We start from the raw sequence: 22766 nt of genomic DNA on the forward strand, positions 1-22766 counted from the left end.
ATTGACTTAATAAATGCTCGATATTATACACATAAAATGAAATGGTCTGGGAAGAGACACATTTAAACAATATGAAATAGAGACCAGACTATTTATCTTAATGTGAGAATATGAAAGCTGTGAGTACCTTTACCTCATTCAGTCTTTTTTTGTAAAATACAACTGTATTATGTACCCCGAAGATCGTATATTGAGAGTATAACCCTTTATTATACATTGATAAATATATACATATATCATGCATTGTACATATACAGTTGTTGTGATAATATATAAATTCCAAACAACAGAGAAAAATAAAAAACCTCAGCACACACAACCACTTCCCAGCCTGAACTGCGCATGTCCCTTCTGGAATTGGGGTAAGAGCGGAAATGACGCAACTCATTCACTGTTGCCCCGGATTGGATTGCAGGGTCCCCGCCAGTATCCCATGATGCAGAGGAGTCCAGCTCTGATCTGCTAGGGTAAGCGGTGCAGTGCTTGCTTGTGGCTTGTTGCTTGGTAAACGATGGCGGCCTCAAAGCCTGTCGAGCCGCAGTCTGGCAGTGGTCTGCCCCGGTGGCAGCTGGCGCTCCTGGTCGGGGCCCCCATTGTGCTGGGGGTTGGGGCCGTGTATCTGTGGAATCGCACCCGGAGGAAGGTGAACCAGGGCAAGCGCAACGGGGAGAGGACAACTCCAGAAGGCAGCGCCAGCCCCGTCACGGGCCGGCCTGAGCAGGACGGCGCAGCGAACCGAGCCGGACAAGAGCAAGAGGACCTGGTAGGTTGGCCGGAACAGGGGTTCCCCCATGCCCGCGCCCCTCCCGCCCCTGCGGCGTGATGGGGTCCGTCTAGCAGCGATTATTGGGGGCACCCTTCTTTTGCAAAGATCGTTCAAGGACACATGCCTGCCTGCATGGGTTGACGTCCGACCTGTGCTCTTGTGTGCTTGCTGGTTTTTTGCTCTGGGGCTGTCGTCTTGGTGTATTTTTGGCCGAATCGGTGACTGAAACTGGGAGTGGCGCAGGTGGACAGCGTGTGCTTTTTAACAAGCCATGTGTCGCGAGAGATGTGGGTGTCTCTGGGGTGCCGTGTCTATCAACACGCATTGGCAGCCGGCGCAACAGTTATTTTGTGATACATGGTTTTATTGATCTCTGATTTACCCGTGGAACCTCCTGCTACATGAAAAACCTATTTGACGTGTTTCTACCCCTAAAATAAATCCTGAACGTGAGCTTTATTTTATGTCGATTAAAAAAGCTCCCCTTTTTCAGCATGGGATTGTCAAAATTACTTGGAATGCTGGGAAACCTGTTTTTATTCGGAGGAAAAAAATGAAAATATTCTCACGACCTACGATGTACCTGCTGCTACACGGTACGAAGGAGCTTCGTTTGAAAGTCCCCTGAACGTAGGGCCGAATCATTTTGTTCAGGTAATTCACGGCGGCAGAGAGCAAAGCCGATCCTGAAATGAAGTGGAAATCTTTGCAGAGCACCAGAACTTGACAGCTGCTGGGAGCGAGAAAGATAGGAGCCATCATTTGAACCTTGTTTTACTTTCCAAAAAAAGCTTCTCCTTCACAAAGCAAGAAAAAAAGACTCCCATTGCATAGCAGTTATGTCCATTTCTGGCATCGTGAAGGCCGGTGTTGGTAAGATATCGCAGAGAAGAGCTGTTTTCCTGCTGTGTGCGTCTGTGTAGATGCGTACAATATCCAATCTTAAATCTTAAACTAGGCCTTGCGTTCTGTGCAGCATTCCAAAATTTTACCAAGCCTCTGGCTGTGCAGTTGAAGACTTGATTTGCATTCTGCTTCTGGAAAAGATTGAGAACCAGTTTATTCTTTCAAAGCCCTCCCGCATGCAGATTGTGCATTTCTGTCTATCTATCGTAAGACACGACAAATAGAAGTGCTGCATGTAGAGGTGACTGAACCTGTGATTATGCACCGTTGTGTGCCTCTTGTGCTGAAACTCGGTGTAGGCACAGCCCGGGGCAGAGTTCAGAGGTGCTCTGGCAGTGTGAAAGTGGGTGTGATTTGGGTGTCTACAGTGCGATTCACAGGAGGACATGTGCCTGCTGTATTTTCACGTTTGTGTGCATCTTGGGGAGGGTTGTTGGAATCCTTTTATAGTGTCTAGTCAAAAAAAATTTGCAAATTGAGCCTTCACAGTGGGAATCGTCTTCACAAGGGGAAGTTGACACTTCTGTTTCTTCCTCTAGCAGAGCAGAAGTGTTGTCCTATAGTGCCAGTGCCTGCAATTGTCGTTTCTTTCAGGGGAGAAAGAGTGAGGGAGGGCTACGAGCAAGGTGGGGGCATTGCTTGTGTGTCTGTGACACCCAGCCGTCTGTGTGATCCTTTGTGAAAGCTGTTGGGAGGTGCCACTCCTGAGATACTTGCAAGCTCTGGTTGTGAATAAGTGCAATGGGGGAACACAGATCTCTACCGTTTTGCTCACGGCTGGTGAATCCTCAGTAATTGGCTGATCCTATCAGTTACTCTCCTCACAGTGAGAGAGCAGAGACACAGTGGGGGTAGACAGGATTACAGTGATTATTCTATAATGTGATGAGCTTTACAGCCGCAGTCCTCTAGATACCACATTTGTTTGCACTAATTTATGCAGAGTTGTAAGAGCCTCTGATGGTACCGCAGGGAATGGACTCCAAATGTCCAGGGTGTCTGAATCACTGGGGCACAAGAGTAGCTGAACTTACAGAAACGATGCCATAACAGGCTGAAGGCTGAACCGTCTCAGGATTAGTCTTTGGATTTCTCGAACAGCCGTGATTCACCGAGGCATTCTTGTAATGATTCTACTCCAAGTTACTGTGTCTCTAACAGCCCTTATCGTGGGTGTGTGTGGAGTTGATGGGGGAGCTCTTGCTTGGTACAGCATGTGGCTTGTAACACAATTAGGGGGCTCGATCACCAGCATGATTGACCAGAGCTGTCAGTCGTAGTTCATCGAGAAGCCCTTTGATCTGTAGTGCGATTGGAAACGTCAGGAGATGTTTGTTCGGAGAGGGAGTTGTGATTTTCTATTAATGTGCATGTATTACAAATGTGTTTCTGTGGAGAGAGGAAGCAGTAGTTTTTGCAGAACTGTGAATGGGATGTCTTTTCAAATTAAGGTCACAGTGTGAAACTGACATTGAGGAAGTGTACAGACTGGAGTCTCAATATTGCCAGGATCAGGGCAGCAAATATGGATTTGAAGAGTGCTGCAGTCGACTACAGCCAGAGCTACAGAAGAGCCCTTAGGAGCTGGAGCAACCCCTCCAGTTTGCTAGTGGGCTATACACCAGTTCTGCAGTTGTGGCATCTGGGCAGAAGGGTGTGTAGGGTGAGGTGTACTCCAGGGAGCTGTGGGTGCTACGTTCCTTGCTGATGGGGTGCTGGGGGGCCTGTCGGTTGCACCTGTGCATCTCAGAGCATGAGATTTTGGGGTGCAGTCTCATTGCCCTGAGTATCCCTGGATAGGAGATACGTTGCTTTTTTCCGTGTTATCAGGAGGATGGAGTGTCACACAGTTCTAAAAATCCTCTTCTTTATCAAAAGTAGCTTGGTAAAAAAAAAAAAAGACTTGATGGAGCTGAAATCTCTGCCCGATGTGTAATTAACTGCACATGACAGGCAGTTTGCAAGCTGCAGCTGCTGCTCAGTACCGTTGTATATTAGCTCCCTTTTCTTAAAGTGTAAGTACAGTAAGCTTATATTAGTTCCACATTTATATTTAAACAAGGTCAGTGTACTCCTCAAAGAAGATGGTTTTATGGGCTGTTTTGTTTTTGCTGCCAGGTTGTTGCTATGAGATGTGCTGTGTTTTAAGAATTGAAAAGGCACTGGAGCTGAATCAAGGACTGTCCCAGCTGCGGGCCATCCACACAACACTTGTATGATTGTCCAGGTTTAAAAGGGCACCAACTGCAAGCAGAGCCAACAGCTTCAGGCGGTTAAGTGGATTATTTGTTTTGGCCAAATTCATTGAACTGAATCTCATCATGGAGAAAAACACATTAAAGTGGGACCCGTTGTTTCATATGCAAATAATGGCTTATACATTTATCCCGCTTGTAATTAAGTACAATTTCCAACAATCAGGGAAACCAACAGCATTCGAAATACTTTGCGTTTGTATCTCCAATTCTGATGCCGTTCTGTCTGTTACACGATATTCATTTTTTAAGAAACATACGGGATGACGGAGCAAGCCTTGGGCTTTTGTGTTGGCTTTTTCTACATATAAAACAAAACAAGAATCAATATTATTATAGTTGAATGTGTAAATAATATTAAGTTACGAGTTCTCAGAGTCTACTAACTAATGCCTGTTCTGATTGCTAATCATCTCAGGACACTTCCTGAGTCCAGGCGTGACTCCTCAGTTCTTGATGGGTGATGGTTGACTCACGTGGATCTCTCGTCTGACGGGCTGTTTTCTCCCCCCACAGAGCCCCCTGGATCGGGCCCAAGCTGCCAAGACCAGGGGCAACAAGTACTTCAAGGCAGGCAAGTATGAGCAGGCCATCCAGTGCTACACGGAGGCCATCAGCCTGTGTCCCAAGGAGCAGAAGGGAGACCTCTCCACCTTCTACCAGAACCGCGCTGCCGCCTTCGAGCAGCAGATGAAGTGGGCGGAGGTCGTGCAGGACTGCTCGCAGGCCGTGGAGCTTAACCCACGCTACATCAAGGCCCTGTTCCGCAGGGCCAAGGCCCAGGAGAAGCTGGACAACAGGAAGGAGTGCCTGGAAGGTGAGTCTTGGCTGCGTAGTGTCTCTGCACCCGGGCTGCTCGGCTCTCTGCTCCTTCCCACCCCTTGCCTTTGATGGGCCGATGTGCAAATCCGAAAGCAGGTCCCGAAACCTTTCCAGGGCTCTCAGGCACACTGTACTGATCCAAGGAAGCAGAACTGGATGTCACTGCTGGTGCATGCTCCTTCCTGCAAATGAGATGAAAATAAAGGAACAAAAGGTGAAAAACAAACCCAAGGGACTGCACTCCTGGAAACCTGGAGTGGATCAAACACAGTCGTTGTTCGTCACATTGTTTTACTGTGAACCCAGACACAACATGTAGCAAATGTGTATTGATCGTTTAAAAAGTGTACATGTTATCCTGCTTCAGGTGATGGATTTTTAATTCCTTAGATGCATTGTTACACCCCTGTGCACATGAGGCATATTTCACTGTACAGGGGATGGTAATTTCCTCTGCTTTTCTGTGGGTTTGTGTGTTTCAGATACTGTGCATTAAGTTTAAGATGGGTTTAGAGTAGAGCGGGGGTGCAGCAGCTTGTTTGCGTTCCTCGTTGACATTGGTCCACGGAGAAAGGAGAATATAGCTTTGGAGACATTTCAGCAATACTCTGTCACTAAGATTAACAGTCCTTTGACAGCAGAAACAGCTGCAAAGCTGGGGAGCTGGTTCCTCCTGTTCAGGGATAACCTGCAGGGCCTCTGATCTACTGCCACACAGGCCTGGGGCTACACGTGCTTTGTTGGCCTTACCAGTTACTAGGTTGGCCAAAGCAGCCATCATTGCTTGTCAGCTGAAAGGCATTAAACATGTTTACAGTAACACATATGCATGAAAAGATAGAAATGGGAATGACGCAATGACAGTCTCAATAATGACACAGCCACAGCACTAACTGCAGCAGTCTTTTTATTACTGCTGACAAAAACAAGTCCTTGGCATTTCCTCCATTTTCTCCCTATCCTTCGGTAATGCTTCTGTGGGGGTTATGTAAGGCGTCCTCAAAGATTCCTTTTTGTCCTTTAGATCATTTGACTGGCCGCCATGTGCTGGGCTGGACTCTCACCCTGTTCTTGTGCTCTCCCCAGACGTAACAGCCGTGTGCATACTCGAGGCCTTCCAGAACCAACAAAGCATGCTGCTGGCAGACCGGGTCTTGAAGATGCTGGGGAAGGAGAAAGCGAAAGAAAAGTTCAAGGTGTGTGTGTGTGTCCTCAGTGCAGCCTTATGGGACAAGCTGCCCAGCCATGTTGTAGTAGCCAATATCCTGGCTTCATTCAAGAACTATCTGGTTGAGATCCTTTAATCCATTCCCGCCATTAAACCGTCTGTCAAACAGGCTAGATGGACTGATTGGCCTCCCCTCACTTGGTGTTCTCATGTATCTGTGTCCAAGTTTTGCCCACGGACTGTGTGCGCTACAGATCTTTTAGAAAACTATTGTAAAGCTATTATTGGAGTCTATTTGTGCCCCCTTGAAGACAAGAAAAAATAAGCAAAATTTAATAGCAGTCCTCACATTTTAGAGTGTGTTCTGTAAAGAAATAATCTGTAATCAAAAAATTGAAGAAAAACCCGACATGAAAATCTGAAGAGCTATTTCCTGTCTGAATTGCCCCCCCCATCTGCTTCCTCTGCAGAACCGCGAGCCCCTCATGCCATCCCCACAGTTCATCAAGTCCTACTTTGGCTCCTTCACCGATGACATCATCTCCCAGCCCCTGCAGAAGGGCGAGAAGAAAGATGAGGACAAGGACAAGGAGGGAGAGGCCGCTGAGGTCACCGAGAGGTCAGGGATGTGGGGGAATAAGGGAGGGGAGCTCTGAGAGTTAAATTTAGTAGCACCTATGGAGAGAGGGAGGCAGCACAGTGGAGCAGTGGTTATCCAGGGCCCTGGGATAAATTATGGGCTATGATGCTATCTGCAAGTTTGTTTGTTCTCCCTGCTCCAGTTTCCTCCCACTGTCCAAAGACATGCTGGTAGGTTAATTAGCTTCTGGATATACTGGCCCTGCAGTGAGTACTTGTGTGTGCCGTGCAGTGGACTGGCACATCTTGCTCTGGCTCCCCTGTGACCTTGAATTGAAAAAAGTGGGAAGAAGATGAATGGATGAGAGAGAGCAGTGCAAATGTCAAAATGCTGTCAAATCCTTTAACTACATGTTAACCTGTAAAAAGAGGAGAATAGCCTAATGCATTTCTGTGCTTCCAAAAGACTGCGGGATGTTGGGTGCTGAAGTATTCATACTCCTCAAAGGTGCTGACAACGTGAACCTAGGAGATATCTCCAGAATGAACACACAAATGAGAGAACACAAGTGGAATCTACATAGAAGTGCATTAAAAACAAGATGCACTTCTCTATTGAAAAGCCTGCGGGGCTGTCGGGCAAGCTACCGAGCCATGTTATTGAAGCTGATACCCTGGCTCCTTTCAAGAAACAGCTGTAGGATCAATTAGCTCCTAACTACCAATCCTCCTCCCATTTGTAACCTGCTATAATTTGATTTTTTTTTTGCACTACAACCGCTGCGAGAGTGGTTTGAGCAGCTCACCGTCTCCTCTCCCCAGCTCTGGGTACCTGAAGGCCAAGCAGTACATGGCCGAGGAGAACTATGACAAGATCATCAGCGAGTGCACCAAGGAGGTGGAGTCCCGGGGCAAGCACCTGGCCGAGGCGCTGCTGCTACGCGCCACCTTCTACCTGCTGATCGGCAATGCCGCCGCCGCTCGGCCGGACCTCGACCAGGTCATCAACATGGAGGACGCCAACGTCAAGGTACCGCGGGAGCCATGTTGTGGCTCGTCCATCGGGGGAGGGGTGTGCGCACGAGGCCCATGCCTTGTCCAGCTGGGTTGCTGGCAGGGCAGGAGGCATGGCTGTCCTGTTGTGAGATGAGCTGCCCTCTCCAGGTGATCTCATTCCATCACTTCAACAGTGCAGTGCTGATCTGGCCATAAAAGTGTTCGGGCAGACGGATCTTACTGCGCTTGACTTTTTTTTCACGTGCCTATATTAACTCGCGTAAAATAAACTCAGTGGATCACGGTTTGCTTTTGTAAGTCTTGGTCTTTTTTCTATGCAGTTGTCAATAGAGTGAGAACTGTGTGGTATCAGTGTAACAAGGTAGCCAGCCATGTGGGAAAAACAGTAGGTCAGAAAGAGACATATACCCCCCCAACAGGAATGTTTTGACAGTTATGGCGTGTTTAGAGCATGGAGTGTTTCACTGGGCGCTTGCTCGTACTGATAATGTCCCAAACACGTCCCACGCCAACAGGGGTTGACAGCACCCATTTTTTTTAGCAGAGAGGGTGGTGGAAGGCAACAACACTTAAAGGAAGCATTTGTTATTTCATATTGATTCAACATCTCGTGATAGTGAAGTTTTTAGTTCTCATCATAGCCTTTGATGTTATGTCTGGCTCAGCCACAGGCCTTTAAAGACTAGATAATAATAATAAACTTTATTTTATATAGCGCCTTTAAAGGTGGCTTCTCAAAGCGCTTTACAGAATGAGAACAACAATAAATAAAAAGAATACACAAGATAAAACACAATTACAATATATAGAGGAGACCGTGGATGGTGGTACTAAGAAAAGCAGAGGGGTGAAGAATGGAACCAGTTAAGTAAAGGCTTTTCTAAAGAAGAGGGTTTTGAGTCTGGATTTGAAGGAGTTTAGAGAAGGTGACTCTCTGATATCCTTTGGGAGAGAGCTCCAGAGCTTGGGGGCACAACAAGAGAAGGCCCTGTCACCTATACAATGTAGACGGGCTAGGGGGACAGTAAGGAGGGCAGAATTAGAAGAGCGAAGGTTGCGAGGTTGGGACTAGGGCAATAATAGTTTAGAAAGGTACTGAGGTGCCAAGCCATTTAGAGCCTTATAGGTGAGCATGAGGATTTTAAAGTTCACATGGAATTTGACCGGAAGCCAGTGCAAGGACTCCAGAATAGGAGTAATGTGATCATTTGCACTAGACCTGGTCAGAATTCTGGCTGCTGAATTTTGGACATACTGCAGTTTGTTCAAAGTAGATTTAGATACCCCAGTGATTAGAGCATTACAGTAGTCAATTCGAGAGAACACAAATGTGTTGATCAGCTTTTCAGCCACAGTTAGTGATAGCACAGGGCGTAGTCTAGCGATATTTCTGAGGTGAAAAAAATATGTTTTGACAGTATGCTGCACATACTGGGTCGAATGTTAAGCCAGACTCGAATAGAACCCCAAGGTTTTTCAATTTAGATTGAATCTCAAGTACAGAACCATCTACAGAAAGGGTTATAGGGCTGGCTTTACGAAGATGATGGGGGGTGCCAATAAGCATGACTTCAGTCTTGTCACAGTTAAGATGAAGGAAGTTTTGAGTCATCCACATTTTTATGTCAGAGATGCAATTAGATAGAATAGAGATAGCCACATCAGTGTCAGGTTTGGTTGGATGTATATACAGTAGATAACGTCGTAGATAATGTTGACACCCTGAAAAAGTGACACACTTAGTTAAAATGGTTTGCATTGATCAGTAGCTAACATGCGTTCCCCAGCTTTAGGAAACTGATTTTTAGGTGTACACTGAAACCTGAGACTGGAGAAAGTTGCAGACATTTGGTAAATTTCTTGATAAGCTGTTAAAAAAAAATCCTGCACCACTTGTATTCCCTTTTGTTTCCTGTGTTTAAATATATGTTATGTCTTTGTCCTAACCGTGACATTTCTGGTAACAAAATAAGGTTGGCCATGGCTGCGCTTGGGTTATAAAAAGCCCTTGAAAATGACTGTATTTTAGAGTCGATTGGTTTGTTCTGCTGCCTCGGTGGCCAATCAAATAAACGCTTTTGCTCTGCGCCTTGTTGGATCCCTTCGCCCTGATGCACTTCCCCTCCTCTCCCCCTCTCTCTGCTGGACAGCTGCGGGCCAACGCCCTGATCAAGCGCGGCAGCATGTACATGCAGCAGCAGCAGCCCCAGCTGTCCACACAGGACTTCAACACGGCGGCCGAGATCGACCCGCCCAACGCCGACGTCTACCACCACCGGGGACAGGTAGGCCCTGCCCATGCTGATCGACACCTGCGGCCATCACGCACCTGTAACTGTTCAGCCCTGCCTTTTGCTCTCGCTGCTACTACATTTCCTGCTGACTGATCAGCTCTTTACTTCACCTCTCACTGTGGTTCTGTTCAGGGAAAAAAAAGAGACTTTTTCACAGAGAAAGGCTATAATCTGCTGTATTTTGTGTTTTTAATTGGCAGAAGGCGGATATATTTAATACTTTGGGCTTAAATGTAATGCAGGGAAATAGGGAGCACTACTGTTTTGGGGTGACTTACCCTTACTTGTGATTCTGAGGTGATAAGTAATACTAATTTCTAAGTTCATGAAGATGAAAATTGAGGTGCACGTAATGGAATAGAGTAAAGATTCAGTTGTGAAAGAGTATCCCACCGCTGCCCCCTGTGTGTGAGCCTGACCCATGTGAGTGCGTCTCCCCAGTTGAAGATCCTGCTGGACCAGGTGGAGGAGGCGGTGGAGGACTTTGACGAGTGTATCCGCCTGCGGCCCGACTCGGCGCTGGCTCAGGCTCAGAAGTGTTTTGCACTGGTGAGTTTGGACCCTAGCAGTGCTGCCGGCCACACAGCACAGTCACGGGTATCTCATGTCAGGATGGGGGGCTTGTTGATCCACTTCATTTAATTACATTTGTTTCTGTGAACATTTTAATGGAGACGAGTTGTTAAAACAAGTAGTTTTTGTTTTAGAAACAATATACCTCTGCTGAGCTGTGACTGTTTCTACAGAATAGTTTCAGGGTACTATAATACTCCAAAAGAAATATGTCCATATGTATTACACTAATTGAGAACTGAATTTGCTCTCCCTTCTGCCCCATTTAACGATCAGATTTGTTGCTCAGTGGAGCTGCAGGTTAGCTCTCTCAGCTCTGTTCCAGCAGGCTCTGGTTCACAGCAGAAAAGGTCTTGCAGAATGAAACTATTGAAGGATGTTTTGAGTCCAGAAAGTCCACTCCAGAAATGTATAGTTATCTCACTTGACGTCGTGATTGCACAGTAGCAGGATGTGCAGCTATCTTGCCTGTTGTGGTGATCGGTCAGAAGCAGTTCAGAGTGGGTTTATGTTTTGCGGAACAAAGGACTTCTTGGTTAATTATTGCTCTTCTGTCCTGTTTCCCAGTATCGAAAGGCTTACACTGGAAACAACCCCTCACAGGTGCAGACGGCCATGAATGGCTTTGAAGATGTCATCAGGAGGTTCCCCAAGTGTGCTGAGGGCTATGCTCTGTATGCACAGGTAGGCTGTCGGCACACCTTGTCATGTGCCTGCATGCCACTCTGTCTGCGTAGCTAGCTCGGTATCACGGCATCTTTACATGGGCCCGGCGCCTATCTGCATGTCGCAGTGTTTCCATAGGTGCCTGGACACCTATCTGCACATCTCTCTGCATGGACACTTCCTGGACAGCTCACTAATAATGCGTCTGTAGAGATGGAAGTCAGACTCCCAGTTTAGAGCTGTCGGTTGTTTCCGATTTTCGCTCTGCAGACTTTCAGTCACTGCATATCTTGTGTGCATGCGTGTGTTGTGGAATTTTTTATAGGCACATGGAGTAACAATATTTCAAATTCATTGGCGCCGTTTCTTCAGATGTTTTTCCTCATATCTCACTACCCACCACCAGACATCAGATTTGTCCACTTTAAATCGCACAGATCTTTGTACATTGCATAAGCTCATGCTGAAAGCGACATTCGTGGAATTTACTGACTGCTTTCCGCTGAATTCGTGTCATATAAATGGTAACTGTAACATGCTTTTAGGAGACTTCAATGCACCCAACACTAAAGATGAAATAAATCCTTCTTTCTGTGGCCCCTAGGCTCTGACGGATCAGCAGCAGTTTGGAAAAGCAGATGAAATGTATGACAAGTGTATCGAACTGGAACCCGACAACGCCACCACATATGTCCACAAAGGGTGAGCCCACACCTCAGGTCCGTCAGATGTTAGCCCCACATTTTCCCGTTCCCAGTGGGAGGAAGAAGAATGGCAGGCTCTTGCAATAAGCAATCTGATGCAGAGCTCTGACATTTTGCCCCATCTTCAAGTTGTGTACTGACCCGCAGTGTCTCTTAACACCCTTCTAGCTCCTTTGCTATTTAGCTGCTGTTTTCTGGTGTTTATTGTGGAGTTTTGGTACTCTATACTTTTGGTGTGTGATATGATCTACAGCTGGGTCTCAATATTCGCAAGGGATCGGTGCAGAGAGAGAGGGATCGTGCTGCTCAGCTGGTGATGCGCAGTAAAAGCTGCCTGCGCCGTAACTCTCCTCCCTTGTTTGCTCAGGCTGCTGCAACTGCAATGGAAGCAGGACCTTGACAAAGGCCTGGAGCTCATCAGCAAAGCCATCGAGATCGACAACAAGTGTGACTTTGCTTACGAAACCATGGGGACCATTGAAGTCCAGAGGTGAGGGCTGTCTCTTCTCTGCATGTATCACGTGTGTACCTTTGATGATGTAGGTTTTTTTGGGATTTTCTATTTAAACCAGGACAAGGTGTCATCCCAGTATGTAATGCACTGCTACCAGTGTGTAATACTCTGCCACCTGGTGGGCACAAAGGAGAACTCACAAGAGGGGTTTTGACTCTTTTATGATAAACTTTGTCATGGATCGCCATTAATAGTACCTTCTTCAAGCTCTTTACAGGAAAAGTGGGGGGGGAAAAAAGTTAAACTAAAACGGTAACAGGAGATAAAATTAGCACACAGAAACACAAGAGATTAGAAATGTAGCAGAAGATGCAAGGAGCAGACAGACACCAGAGGACAAACAGGACACCAGAATCAGATGAATTGAGGTTGCAAAGTGGGGAGCAGGAAGATACGTCGGATTGGTACTGAGGTGCCAAGCCGCGCAGAGCCTTAAAGTTGAGCATAAGGATTTTGAGGTTTACAGTCATCCTAATAGGAAGCCAGTGCAAGGACGCATGCGACCTGATCAGGATTCTTGCTGCCAGATTCTTTTTAGTGTGGATTTTGTTGCTCCAGCTTGTAGGGAATTGCAGTAATCAATTTTAGAAAAGACAAATGTATTAACCAGCTTTTCTGTTATAGTGAGAGAAAACATAGGACATAAGCCGGCAATATTTCTGAGATGGAAGAATTGGACATTTTTCTGCTGCCATGTTAGTGAAGTCGAAGGATGCAGCAAGGTTCCTCACCTTCTAGTTACAAGTTCAGAATCTGAATCATATTAACACTGTTGTGCACACAAAAATAAAAAATAAAATTTAGTCAGATAACATCAAATATCACCTTCACATTCTTCAGTTTAGATTTAAATTCAGGTGTAGTGCCATCCATATGTAAGGTTACTTCATTGGCTTTAGGAAGTTGATGGGAGGTACCGAGAAGCATGACTTCAGACTTTGTTGCAGTTCACGTTAAGGAAATTTTGGATCATCTAGAAGTTTGTCAGGGATGCAATATCAGAGGATCTTAAACATCTGCTTCAGTGTCAGGTTTAGTAGGGAGATAGATTTGAGTGTCACCTGAATCATCATTTCTGTGCCGACCATGTGATCTTAATAGCTGATCAAGTGGGAACATGTAAATGCTGAATAGCAGGGGACCCAGTATTGAGTCCTGAGGAACACCAGACTTCACGAACCCAACTTAACAACTGAAACCCTCAAGAAAGATAAGGCATTGATAAACAGTAAGATACAAGTTGAAACATTTCAAAAGCAATATCAGAAACTCCAAACAGTCTCAATACAAGAAAGATGACTTGGTGATCTGTGTCAAAAGTCTGTCAAAAGTCAAGGAGAATAAGGATAGACAGGGAACCACAATTAGAAGCCGTAAGAAGATCATTACTGAATTTAACTTGGGCAGTTTCTGTGCTGAGATTGTCTGAAACCAGTTTGGAAGGGTTTGAAGATGTTGGTTATTTCATTGAAATGGCACAGCACGTTCTAAAAGTTTTGCAAGATAAGGTAGGTTGGATATTGGGCTATATAGGGTATATGATGAGAATCACAGGGCAGAAAAACAAGATTGAAATAAAACCATAAGAATCCAATTAAAGGTGGTGGATTTCATATGCAAAGCCAGTTCACTAAGGTGTGTGGTGTCATGTTGAGAGAAACTAGAAAGAGGAGAGCCAGAAAAGGTAGGCAAGCAGGGAGGAGGTATAGTAGTACATGCATGGTGGAGAGAATGTGATCTTGGATGTTGTCAGTCTGGGAAATAAATCTTGTAAACTTGGAAGTAAACAATAGGCCTAGAAAAAATACTTGTAAAATATCTGCAAGAACTACAAACATTATATAGAAGTGAGAGTCCCTTCTTTACCCAAAGGGTGGGGGGAGTGTGGAACTAGCTTTCCAGCCATGTTGGTGAAGCTCATATCCTGGTTTCTCATGATTGAGAGGAGTTGGAACAATTAGCTGCCAACTGCCAAACAAGCTAGCTGAGCTGAACAGCTTCCTCTTGCTTGAAACCGTTCTGATGTTCTTCTTACAATTTATGTGTAAATAGCTTGTGTTGCACGTGGTTTGACGCCACCCGGTTTGGAATGTTTTCACAGGGGCAACCTTGACAAAGCCATCGACATGTTCAACCGCGCCATCAACCTTGCCAAGTCGGAGATGGAGATGGCTCACCTGTACTCGCTGTGCGACGCTGCCTACGCCCAGACAGAGGTGGCCAAGAAATACGGGCTCAAGCCCCCCACGCTGTAACCCTCACCCGGCTGCCCCTCGGCCTCTGAGCCCGACAGTCAGATAACTGCTAATACCTTTTTTTTGTTCGGGGGAGGGGGGGGTGGTTTTTGTAAATGATGTTGAAAGAAAAAAAGAAACAACAGCTGTCCTGTGACCGTGCATGTCTGTATCGCGTGGGCTCCCCAGTGCGTTTGAAGAGCGCAGCCGGCTCTACGGGGGCGACACCCCGAGACATCCCCAAGTGCCATCTTTCAGGGTCCTCCTCCTCCATGCCAGTGGTGACCCTCGCCCTTTCGGGGTCCTGTTGCCAGGCAGATTTGGGACGGGTCTGTGTGTGCGCGTGAGCTATATCTCCATCACTAAACTCCTGTGGGTGGCGATACTGGGGTCCTGCGCAACATTATCGCATTATCCATCATGCTCACAACTGGGGCTTTTTGTAAAGCGTTTTCCTTGTGTCCTGAAAACTAACCAGGACATCCGCCCGTCTTCGGGATGTATCGTTGTGTTAAAGCTACTGTATCAAACCTTATTTGTTCATTTTAGAACTTCCTCGTAGGGGAATGTTTTCAGAAGGAAGGTAACTGGATGTATTTCCCTTATAAGGGGACAGGAAACAAGATTCAATATTTTTGTGACAGTGGTGACAAACAGCCAAATGAAAGAATTAGTAGATGGAAAGAGTTCCATCTTGACATCCAAGAGGCTACCAGAGCAGACTGCCATTGCAGTGATTGTAAATTGAATTGTTTTTTTTTGTAAGTAATTTGGTCAGTGTGGAAAGACTTAATTTCTCTGGCCTAAAGTGATCTGAGCTCAGATTGTCTTCAAGTTGTGATATAAGTGATTTTTAAACATTGATTTTAGGATAGTGTATCTTTGGACCTTTTGTTTGAAAGAAACAAGTCACACACACAACAGTATTATAATGGTAATTTTGGACAGCCTATTGAATAATTTAAAGCAGCAGTGCAGCATAATTAAAGCTTAATTTAACTAGATAAGTCAGTTTCTTTAATAATGAAGAAACAATTTTCCTCTAAGAAATTTATTTGCAATGTACAGTTGGTTCCAAATTCATGTATAACCTTTGATAAACTGAGTCAAAAAGTTGATTTATCATGAAAATACGGGTGTAGTTTCTAATATAAATAAAACACTAAAAGATATGCACGCCGTTCAATATATGTTTGAATAAAATGCCTGCCAAAAAGGTTGATTTCTAATGCCAGATGCTATTTGTTTATATAAGCTGAGAATCAACAATTCTTTTTTTGTCATAAAGCGACAGTTAAGCTTGGGCAGTCGCAGTTACAAACCCTAGAAACCGCTCACAGGGGAAAATGAGAAAGGATAGGTGGCCTCATCTGACCTGTCCAACTTCGAGCCACTTGTCTTTTAAAACGTCCCTTTCCCAGATCCTTGCTCAAGAGGCTTAGTGCTGATTGCAGAAGGGCCCGCAAGCCGAGAGAGCCCAGACTACTAACCTCAGCACTGCTCAGCCTATACAACTATACAACACTGCCTGCGGAATCCCAGTCTCAGTCGGCTATAGTAACACGACTGAGACTCTGTGATTACTGACTCAACCTGCATTCGGGCAAGCGCTGTTACTCGTTGAGCTGCTCAGGAGCCTGTCAGATCTATTCATACCCTGGCAATCTGTTGTAGAAGCTGTCTTTTGGCTACTATTGAAGAAACCCTTCGTATAGCCTTTTAGAATGTCAAGTTCCAGCCCAGTGCTATTCAACCACTCTGATGTTTATTGGCGTGCTGTGTATTCTGCGTGTAGCCAAGTTTGAGTGTCTTGGTAGCAGATACAGGTGAAGGCTAAAATATCCTGGTAAACTTTGTAATTTCTCACTCATTTCTAACCAGGACACATGGACAAGGGGATGCAAAATGTATGATAAAGTAGAACAGAGACATTTCTGTTTTTGAGAAGAGGGAAAGGCAATTTGTCCTGGCCCCTGTGGTCGCTAGTAGCTAACTAACATAATGGGAAAGATGACGTCTTTTTTGATGAGGAGCTTCACCTTTCTGTACTGATCGTACTCCTGGCAGGACTCTCCACAAGCTCCATTTATCTTTCATCTTGCCACACAATGTAGGAGTCAATGGTCTGGATAGCTTTCCGAATGTTTGTCTCGGTTGAGAGTTATCCTTCCGCACCATTTTTCTGCTGCACGTTTGAGTACAAAGCTCTTACGACCATCGAAGCTGGAAGGTCTTATGGATTCTGTTTTATAGCTGTAGCTAGGTCTTTTACCACAAATCCTCAGACATCTCAGACAGTACAGCTTCCTTCTGTGTTAAATCAATTGTGATATATATAAGAAAACGTCCAGGGGCTTCTGTAGTATGTATGAGGCTTTAGAAACATTTGAAGTGATTAAAAAATATATTGGTTAATTAATAATACAGCATTTGTTTTCAACATTTACAGGGTATGGATAAATTTGAGCAGTGTATTTATACATTAATGTAAATTTCCTTTTTTTATGCCTTAGATTCTTAAAGGTTGACAAATCTTGGTGTACACCTGGATTTCCTTTGCTAAGAATGTTTCCTGGTTGTGGATAAATTTGAAGGGCGCTGTATTTACAGGTTGTTTTAATCCCAGCACTAACCTCAAATATAGAATTTTTTTTCCTGATCCTCCCCCTCCCCCTTATCTTTTTGGGGGTAAACCTGATGGTAATGTACACCGTGGTTCTGAACGCTATTAAAAAAAAATGTTTTCCTGAAAAATGATCAAATGAAACAATTAAAAACTAGCTTGAGATTGAGAAGGGAGAGAGTTCTACTTAACTCCTTGTAGCTGCTCCCCGTCTGCCTTCTGTTGTCTAGTGGTCAGCAACTGGAGCCCCCACTGACTCCCCCTATAAGACCAACCTCGTCCTGCTCCCTGACCGGTGCGGAGGGCTGGCTGGCCGTCTTGCTGGGAGAGGGATTGGGACGGGAGGCTGCTGTGCTCCTTTGGATGTCTTCCTCCTTCTTCAGGCCCTTTTACCACCCTCCCTCTGCATGCAGACTAAGCAGACACGCCCTGACCCCGGTACCCCCCACTCCTCTCTCCCCAGCCCAGCCTAAGTGGGGTGGTGGTGGGGGAGAGGGAGGGATGGGGAGATTGCTGGCTTGCTCAAGACCAGCTGACCTTGACCTGCGCAAAGTTCTCACGCCTTTGTTTTTTTCCCATTTTCCGGGCGGGCGGCTGGGGGTGGCGTTTCCTGGCGCTGTTTTTCAACGCAATCAAAAGGCGTGAAAATGGGGGAAAGAAAAAGTGCTCTGCTTCAACTGGAGAAGCAGTTAATTGTGGGATTTGCATTGAATCACGCCAAGCACCTTTGTACTTAGATGCTAAAAATGTGGTTTCCTCGTGTGGCCAGCTGGTGCCGGGATAGTAACCTTGCCAATCGCTTACCAGCGAGGCCCCGCCTCGGTTTAGATACTGAAGGCCCTCGCCAAGAGGTCCTGCGGTCATCCTGACGTGCCCATGGCCAGCAGCCTGACCGGTCATCCCAGTATCCCCTCAGTGCTACTTGAAGCAGCAGAGAGGGAGATGGAAGGCATGTTTTAGTCTGTTAATAACACGTAAAAAATGTTTAATGTATCGTTTTCCTGCAGTTGGGGAAAATTGTGTGATCTTTCAAGGAGGAGGAAAAGCCGTACAATATTTTTTTTTTACTTTTTAGAGTTTTCTTTTTTTATTCTGTACAGCATGTGTGGGGTTTTCTCTTTATAAATAAATGTTAATGTAATTATAGTTCTGTAAGATTGCTCTGTTATACAGCTTTTTTTTAAGCCTTGGATTTTACAGTGAAATATGACTGAGTTCCACATTAGCTAGCTTTTACTTTTTTTGTTTTCTTCAGATGTTTTTATTTTTATGTTTTAAGGGATTGGCAAGTGAGGAGACCTTTTTTTATATATATACAGTAAATTTAGGCACGGTAGCTTTGTAGAAGAAAGTAACTTGTGTTTAAAACTGCTGGAGAGGAGGAAAGAGGAGCAGAGCCCCTCACTGCCACATTGCAGTGTGCTCCAGGTAACTAGGTGAGGCTTCTCAGACCTGCAGCCACTGGAGAGGAAATTGGTCCACTCACTGTGTGCTTTACCCCCATAGGCACTGTCCAATCCTGGTCCTGGAGGGACCCCAGTGCAGTCTCTTTCAATTGCCTTAAGCACTGGGGAGCAGCGTTAAAGCAGTCCAGTCAAGCCAGTACCTGCAACTGCGCAACCTGCAGAGACTGTGCCCCTCCAGCCCTGCTCCTAGATGTTGATGTTCCAAACTCCAGTTGTCATAACACTGAAATTGGCCCCTCTTTTAGTGTTTTGGTGGTAGCAGCGATTAGAACATGAGATCGCTAAGAGGCTCGTGGATTCAGATTCGGTTTTCTCCTTGATTTAAGACTGTTTCCTCCAGGTGTTCTAGTCCACCTGCTGCACAGATTGTAGAGAGTTAACTTAGAGTGGACAGCTGTCCCATCCAGGGGACGTCTTGTGTTGTGTCTCATTAACGCAACAGAAAAATACATGAGCTCAGGCTGCAAGAGTCACTGAAGCTTGTGAAGCATGTTAGTGTTTTAGTCAGTGTTGTAGATCTTTCATGCTGACACCCATTATGCTTTTCTTTTGGAGTCTTCAGATTCACAGAGCAGTGCGACACCTGTACACAGTTATGAAAGACACGGTGCACTAAATAGGAATGTGCACTCAGTTTTGTGAAAGAAAGCTGTAATGAGCAATTTTAAGGTTGAGCATATACCTTGAATGTATAAGCTTGTTAGGTGGTTTTTCCAGGTTGTTCCATGCCGAGTTCTCCCCCAGTTGTGTGCTTTGGCTGTTGCTGGGACTGTCTCACACAGTGGTTCCCAGTGCTCAGTCTGACACAGCCCTGCTCTGAGCTCCACAGCTTCTTTGGTTACCTTACGGTACATCCGTTTCTTCAGTCTGACTGGGCCTTCAGTTTGCTACGGCAAACCGTAGATCATGTTCTTTCTCCATACTGTCAAGGGCATTGGAGGTTTTGTCCAGAATATGGCCAACGCTGGTTGTAGTTCTTGTGAAAGAAATGCTCTCTGGGCAACTGTAGTAGGTTTCCCTTCTGGGGTGTTTGCTGGGGAGTCAGGCTGCAGAGGCTTGAGTCTGCGTCTTGTCCACTGCCGAACGGTGCCGTGCAGTACTGTCTCTCGTTAGATTGGCTCAGGCCAACAGTCTGCACGGCTTGTCTCAATGTGGGCACCAGATCTTCTGCAGACTTGCCCCCTCTTTTACCTGCCATCCGTGTTAAAATAGGTTTGTTTCTTTCATCTTCTAACCATGTACGATGTGGGGGAGAAAAAAAACTTCAGTAAGAAGTTGCCGCTCATAGTAGTTGCTGGGTAAGGAGGTTGGAGTTGTTTTGCTAATTTTCAGGCAGAAGCACAGCTGCCAGTGAAAGTGTTAGCGTTTTGAGGTTGGCGTAGACTCCCAAGTGTCATGTCATGTTTGCCACGGTGCTTCACAGTTGCTAGCAAGGGTTGATGGCATTGTTACTTAGCATTTTTGCTGAAATGCTGTATTTTTTTTAAGTATAAGTTGAGCCAGAGCCTTGCCCAGTTCTTATCACTGTATGAGCTGTTTTTCTAGAGTAAATCCTATATTTCATGGGAAAGAGTATTTCAGATTTTTGTACTGTTAAACACAGTCCACTTCTTTTTTTCAGATTGTTAGCTTGAGGGGGAAAAAATAGTCCTGAAACAATGTCTGTGATTTTAACATCAAGCTTTCACATTCTAGTTGAGTAGTAAAATTTGGCCAGCGAGTGAATCATTCCTTCAGTGACCAAAATGGGAATCCATTCGGAAGTTATCAGGCTGACAGCAGCCCTGTGTAGTATCAGTGTGTGGGTAGTTGTGTAAATTGTCTGCATGTGTTTGGCGCACACTAAACTCTCCGTGTTTTCACTGAGATGCTTTCCGTTAATCTTTTCAAGCTGAATTGTTACACTGAGTCATTACCTTAATCTGCTAAAACTGACTTTTTGGGCCACAAAGTTATTGTTTCTTGAGGATTTTGTTTGCATTTATCTCTGCGAGGCTGAAGCTTTAGGTCTCCACTCTGCAACTCGGGCTGACTGAATCTTTTTTTTCCTTCAAGTGAAGCGTCAGTGAACAAGGAAAGCCCACAAAAGATACACAGTTCAGCTGTTCACAGGTCCCCAAGAGCCCAGGCACTGGGAAATGGAAGCTGCCCCAGTGGCCAAACTGCTTGCTAGCCAGATGTGATTGTGTGTAACAATCCTTGCATTAAGGATGCTGTGTTCCCAGAATGCAGTTGGGATGCCAGGATGTAGTCTTCCTTCTTGCAGTCTTCATCACAGCTGCAGCTGGTCCCAAGATTAACTCCAGACAGGCTTATCTCTTTTAGAGAGCTCATCTGCTGACACTTTAGCATGAGCCTTCGGTCTGGACGGGTCCCACTTCTCAAACATTGTTCACTGCCTGACCCTCATAATGATATTACCACCTGCCTCTCCTTGCTGTGTAATCTTGAGAACTAAAGGATTCCCACCTCTGATCCTCCGGTACAGATCATTAGAGAGATCTGCACTCAAAACTGCCAAGAAAAAGCAAAAGCACTCATCTGGTAATCGATTATGGGAATATTGCACCTGCTGGGTGCAGGGGACTCTAAAGTGTATTCCATGGGTTCTGCTAACTGATGATGTTTCTATTGTGGAAAAAGAACGTGGCTAAATGCATGTGGTGCACCTGCCAGTGTTTGTACATATACAGTACACCTGCTCCTACCTGAGAACACTACTGTGGAGATCGAGGGGTGTTTTTGTACTCTTTTACTTTGTTTTATGTTAGTTTTTTGGCCAGGAAAAAGCGCTCGGTCTGGAGATCCCAAAGAAGAATGCATGTCCCACTCGCTCTGTCATTCCTCCTCATCTTGGACTGTGGGCCGTTGCTGCGAATTGCACTGAAGAACTAATTTTAAAAGATCTGGACTTTCTTTTTTTTTTTGTAAATGGGTTGTAACAATGTAAATTCACCAAATAAAAACATGTTAACCAATTTAAGTGCAATTTTATTCATGTTGGTCGGGCATAAAGATATGATGGCACCTCATGTGATGGCAGAAGCCAGTTGAGGCTGAACCTGGTGGGTCCTGGTGGGGTAGGAGACCTAGAAGAGAAACTGCTGCTGTAAGTGGTGTTGGTGGACCAGTAGGTGGTGATCTCCCCTCTGGTCCAAACTTTCCAGACAAGTGCTCCACTATGTTAACGGGATAATGTGTTATAGGAATGACTGTTCTCCATTAAACTGGTCCCAACTGCTTAGCATTTACAAGTCTTATGTGACTGTAGGAATAGCACTGTTAACTGTGGTGTCCTGCTTAAATCCCGTTCTGGTTTTTGCAGTCTGGCCTACCTGAAACTCCCAACCTCATTCAACTGGTGAGGCAGTTTCTCACTTCTCTATCCGATCTGCTGTGCAGTGAGGCTGCTGGCTCACAAAAAATGCCATCAAGGTGGTTATACACATATGATAAAAACAATAAGTTCTGGGCCTTAGCCACCACCTGACAAATTCAAATGTTCCGTCACACACCAAGCTTTGAAAATTCACTTGGTAAGTGAATTTGTTTACACAGAAATATCTTCGTCTCTGTAAATGTAAAATTAACCAAATTATATATTTTTTAGAACATCAGGAGGGATGATCACTGGCCCATCTCTGTTTCCCCAGTGCAAGTCAGCTGAATGCTGCTTATTTAAGGCACTAACCAAGAGATCAGGACACTTTGCTGTCATGTAACCCCAGAATTTGCAAAGACTTGCAAGTACTCCTGGACGTCCCCATTCTCTTTATCATTAGATTCCTTTCTACAGAATATCCACACCTTGGAGTGGATCACCAATATCAACTTTGCTTTTCAGTTTGCCATTTGTATTAAGATAAAATCAAGCAATTTTCTAACCAATTCATCCACTTCAGGGTTGCTGGGGAGCCAGAGGCTGTCCCAGCCAGCAATGGGCACAAGGCAGGACACATCCTGGACGGGGCAACACTCTATCGCACGACGCGTATTGACACAAAAACAGACAAGCACACACTTGCACAGAAGGCCAGATAATCTACTGGTATGCTTTTGGACTGTGGAAGGAAACCAGAGCACCTGGTGGAAACCCACACAAGCTTTACAGGGATGGCACCCAAGGGCTGGAATTGAACCCGGGTCCCCAGAGCTGCAAGGTGTTAACTTGAAACCTGC

The 22766-nt window shown here is 45.4% G+C and overlaps 1 protein-coding gene across 1 annotated transcript; it reads left to right on the forward strand.

Annotated features, from left to right (window-relative positions):
• The first annotated feature begins 419 nt into the window (after window positions 1-419).
• On the forward strand, window positions 420-21565 carry tomm70a (translocase of outer mitochondrial membrane 70 homolog A (S. cerevisiae)). Its single transcript, XM_006637932.3, has 11 exons — window positions 420-763; window positions 4444-4744; window positions 5836-5945; window positions 6388-6536; window positions 7319-7526; window positions 9664-9798; window positions 10249-10356; window positions 10948-11064; window positions 11651-11748; window positions 12118-12240; window positions 14366-21565. The coding sequence occupies exons 1-11, from the start codon at window positions 512-514 to the stop codon at window positions 14517-14519; spliced, it is 1755 nt and encodes a 584-aa protein (XP_006637995.1). The 5' UTR covers window positions 420-511; the 3' UTR covers window positions 14520-21565.
• Window positions 21566-22766: the final 1201 nt, after the last annotated feature.

This window comes from Lepisosteus oculatus, chromosome 13 (assembly GCF_040954835.1).
Source record: "Lepisosteus oculatus isolate fLepOcu1 chromosome 13, fLepOcu1.hap2, whole genome shotgun sequence".
Classification (NCBI taxonomy): domain Eukaryota; kingdom Metazoa; phylum Chordata; class Actinopteri; order Semionotiformes; family Lepisosteidae; genus Lepisosteus; species Lepisosteus oculatus.

What these genes read in the sequence shown, in the direction of transcription:
- tomm70a (XM_006637932.3), top strand. Translation starts at nt 512, where the DNA reads ATGGCGGCCTCAAAGCCTGTCGAGCCGCAGTCTGGCAGTGGTCTGCCC. An exon ending in AAGCGAAAGAAAAGTTCAAG is followed by an intron (nt 5,946 to 6,387) that starts GTGTGTGTGTGT and finishes CTTCCTCTGCAG; the next exon opens with AACCGCGAGCCCCTCATGCC. An exon ending in CTCAGAAGTGTTTTGCACTG is followed by an intron (nt 10,357 to 10,947) that starts GTGAGTTTGGAC and finishes CCTGTTTCCCAG; the next exon opens with TATCGAAAGGCTTACACTGG.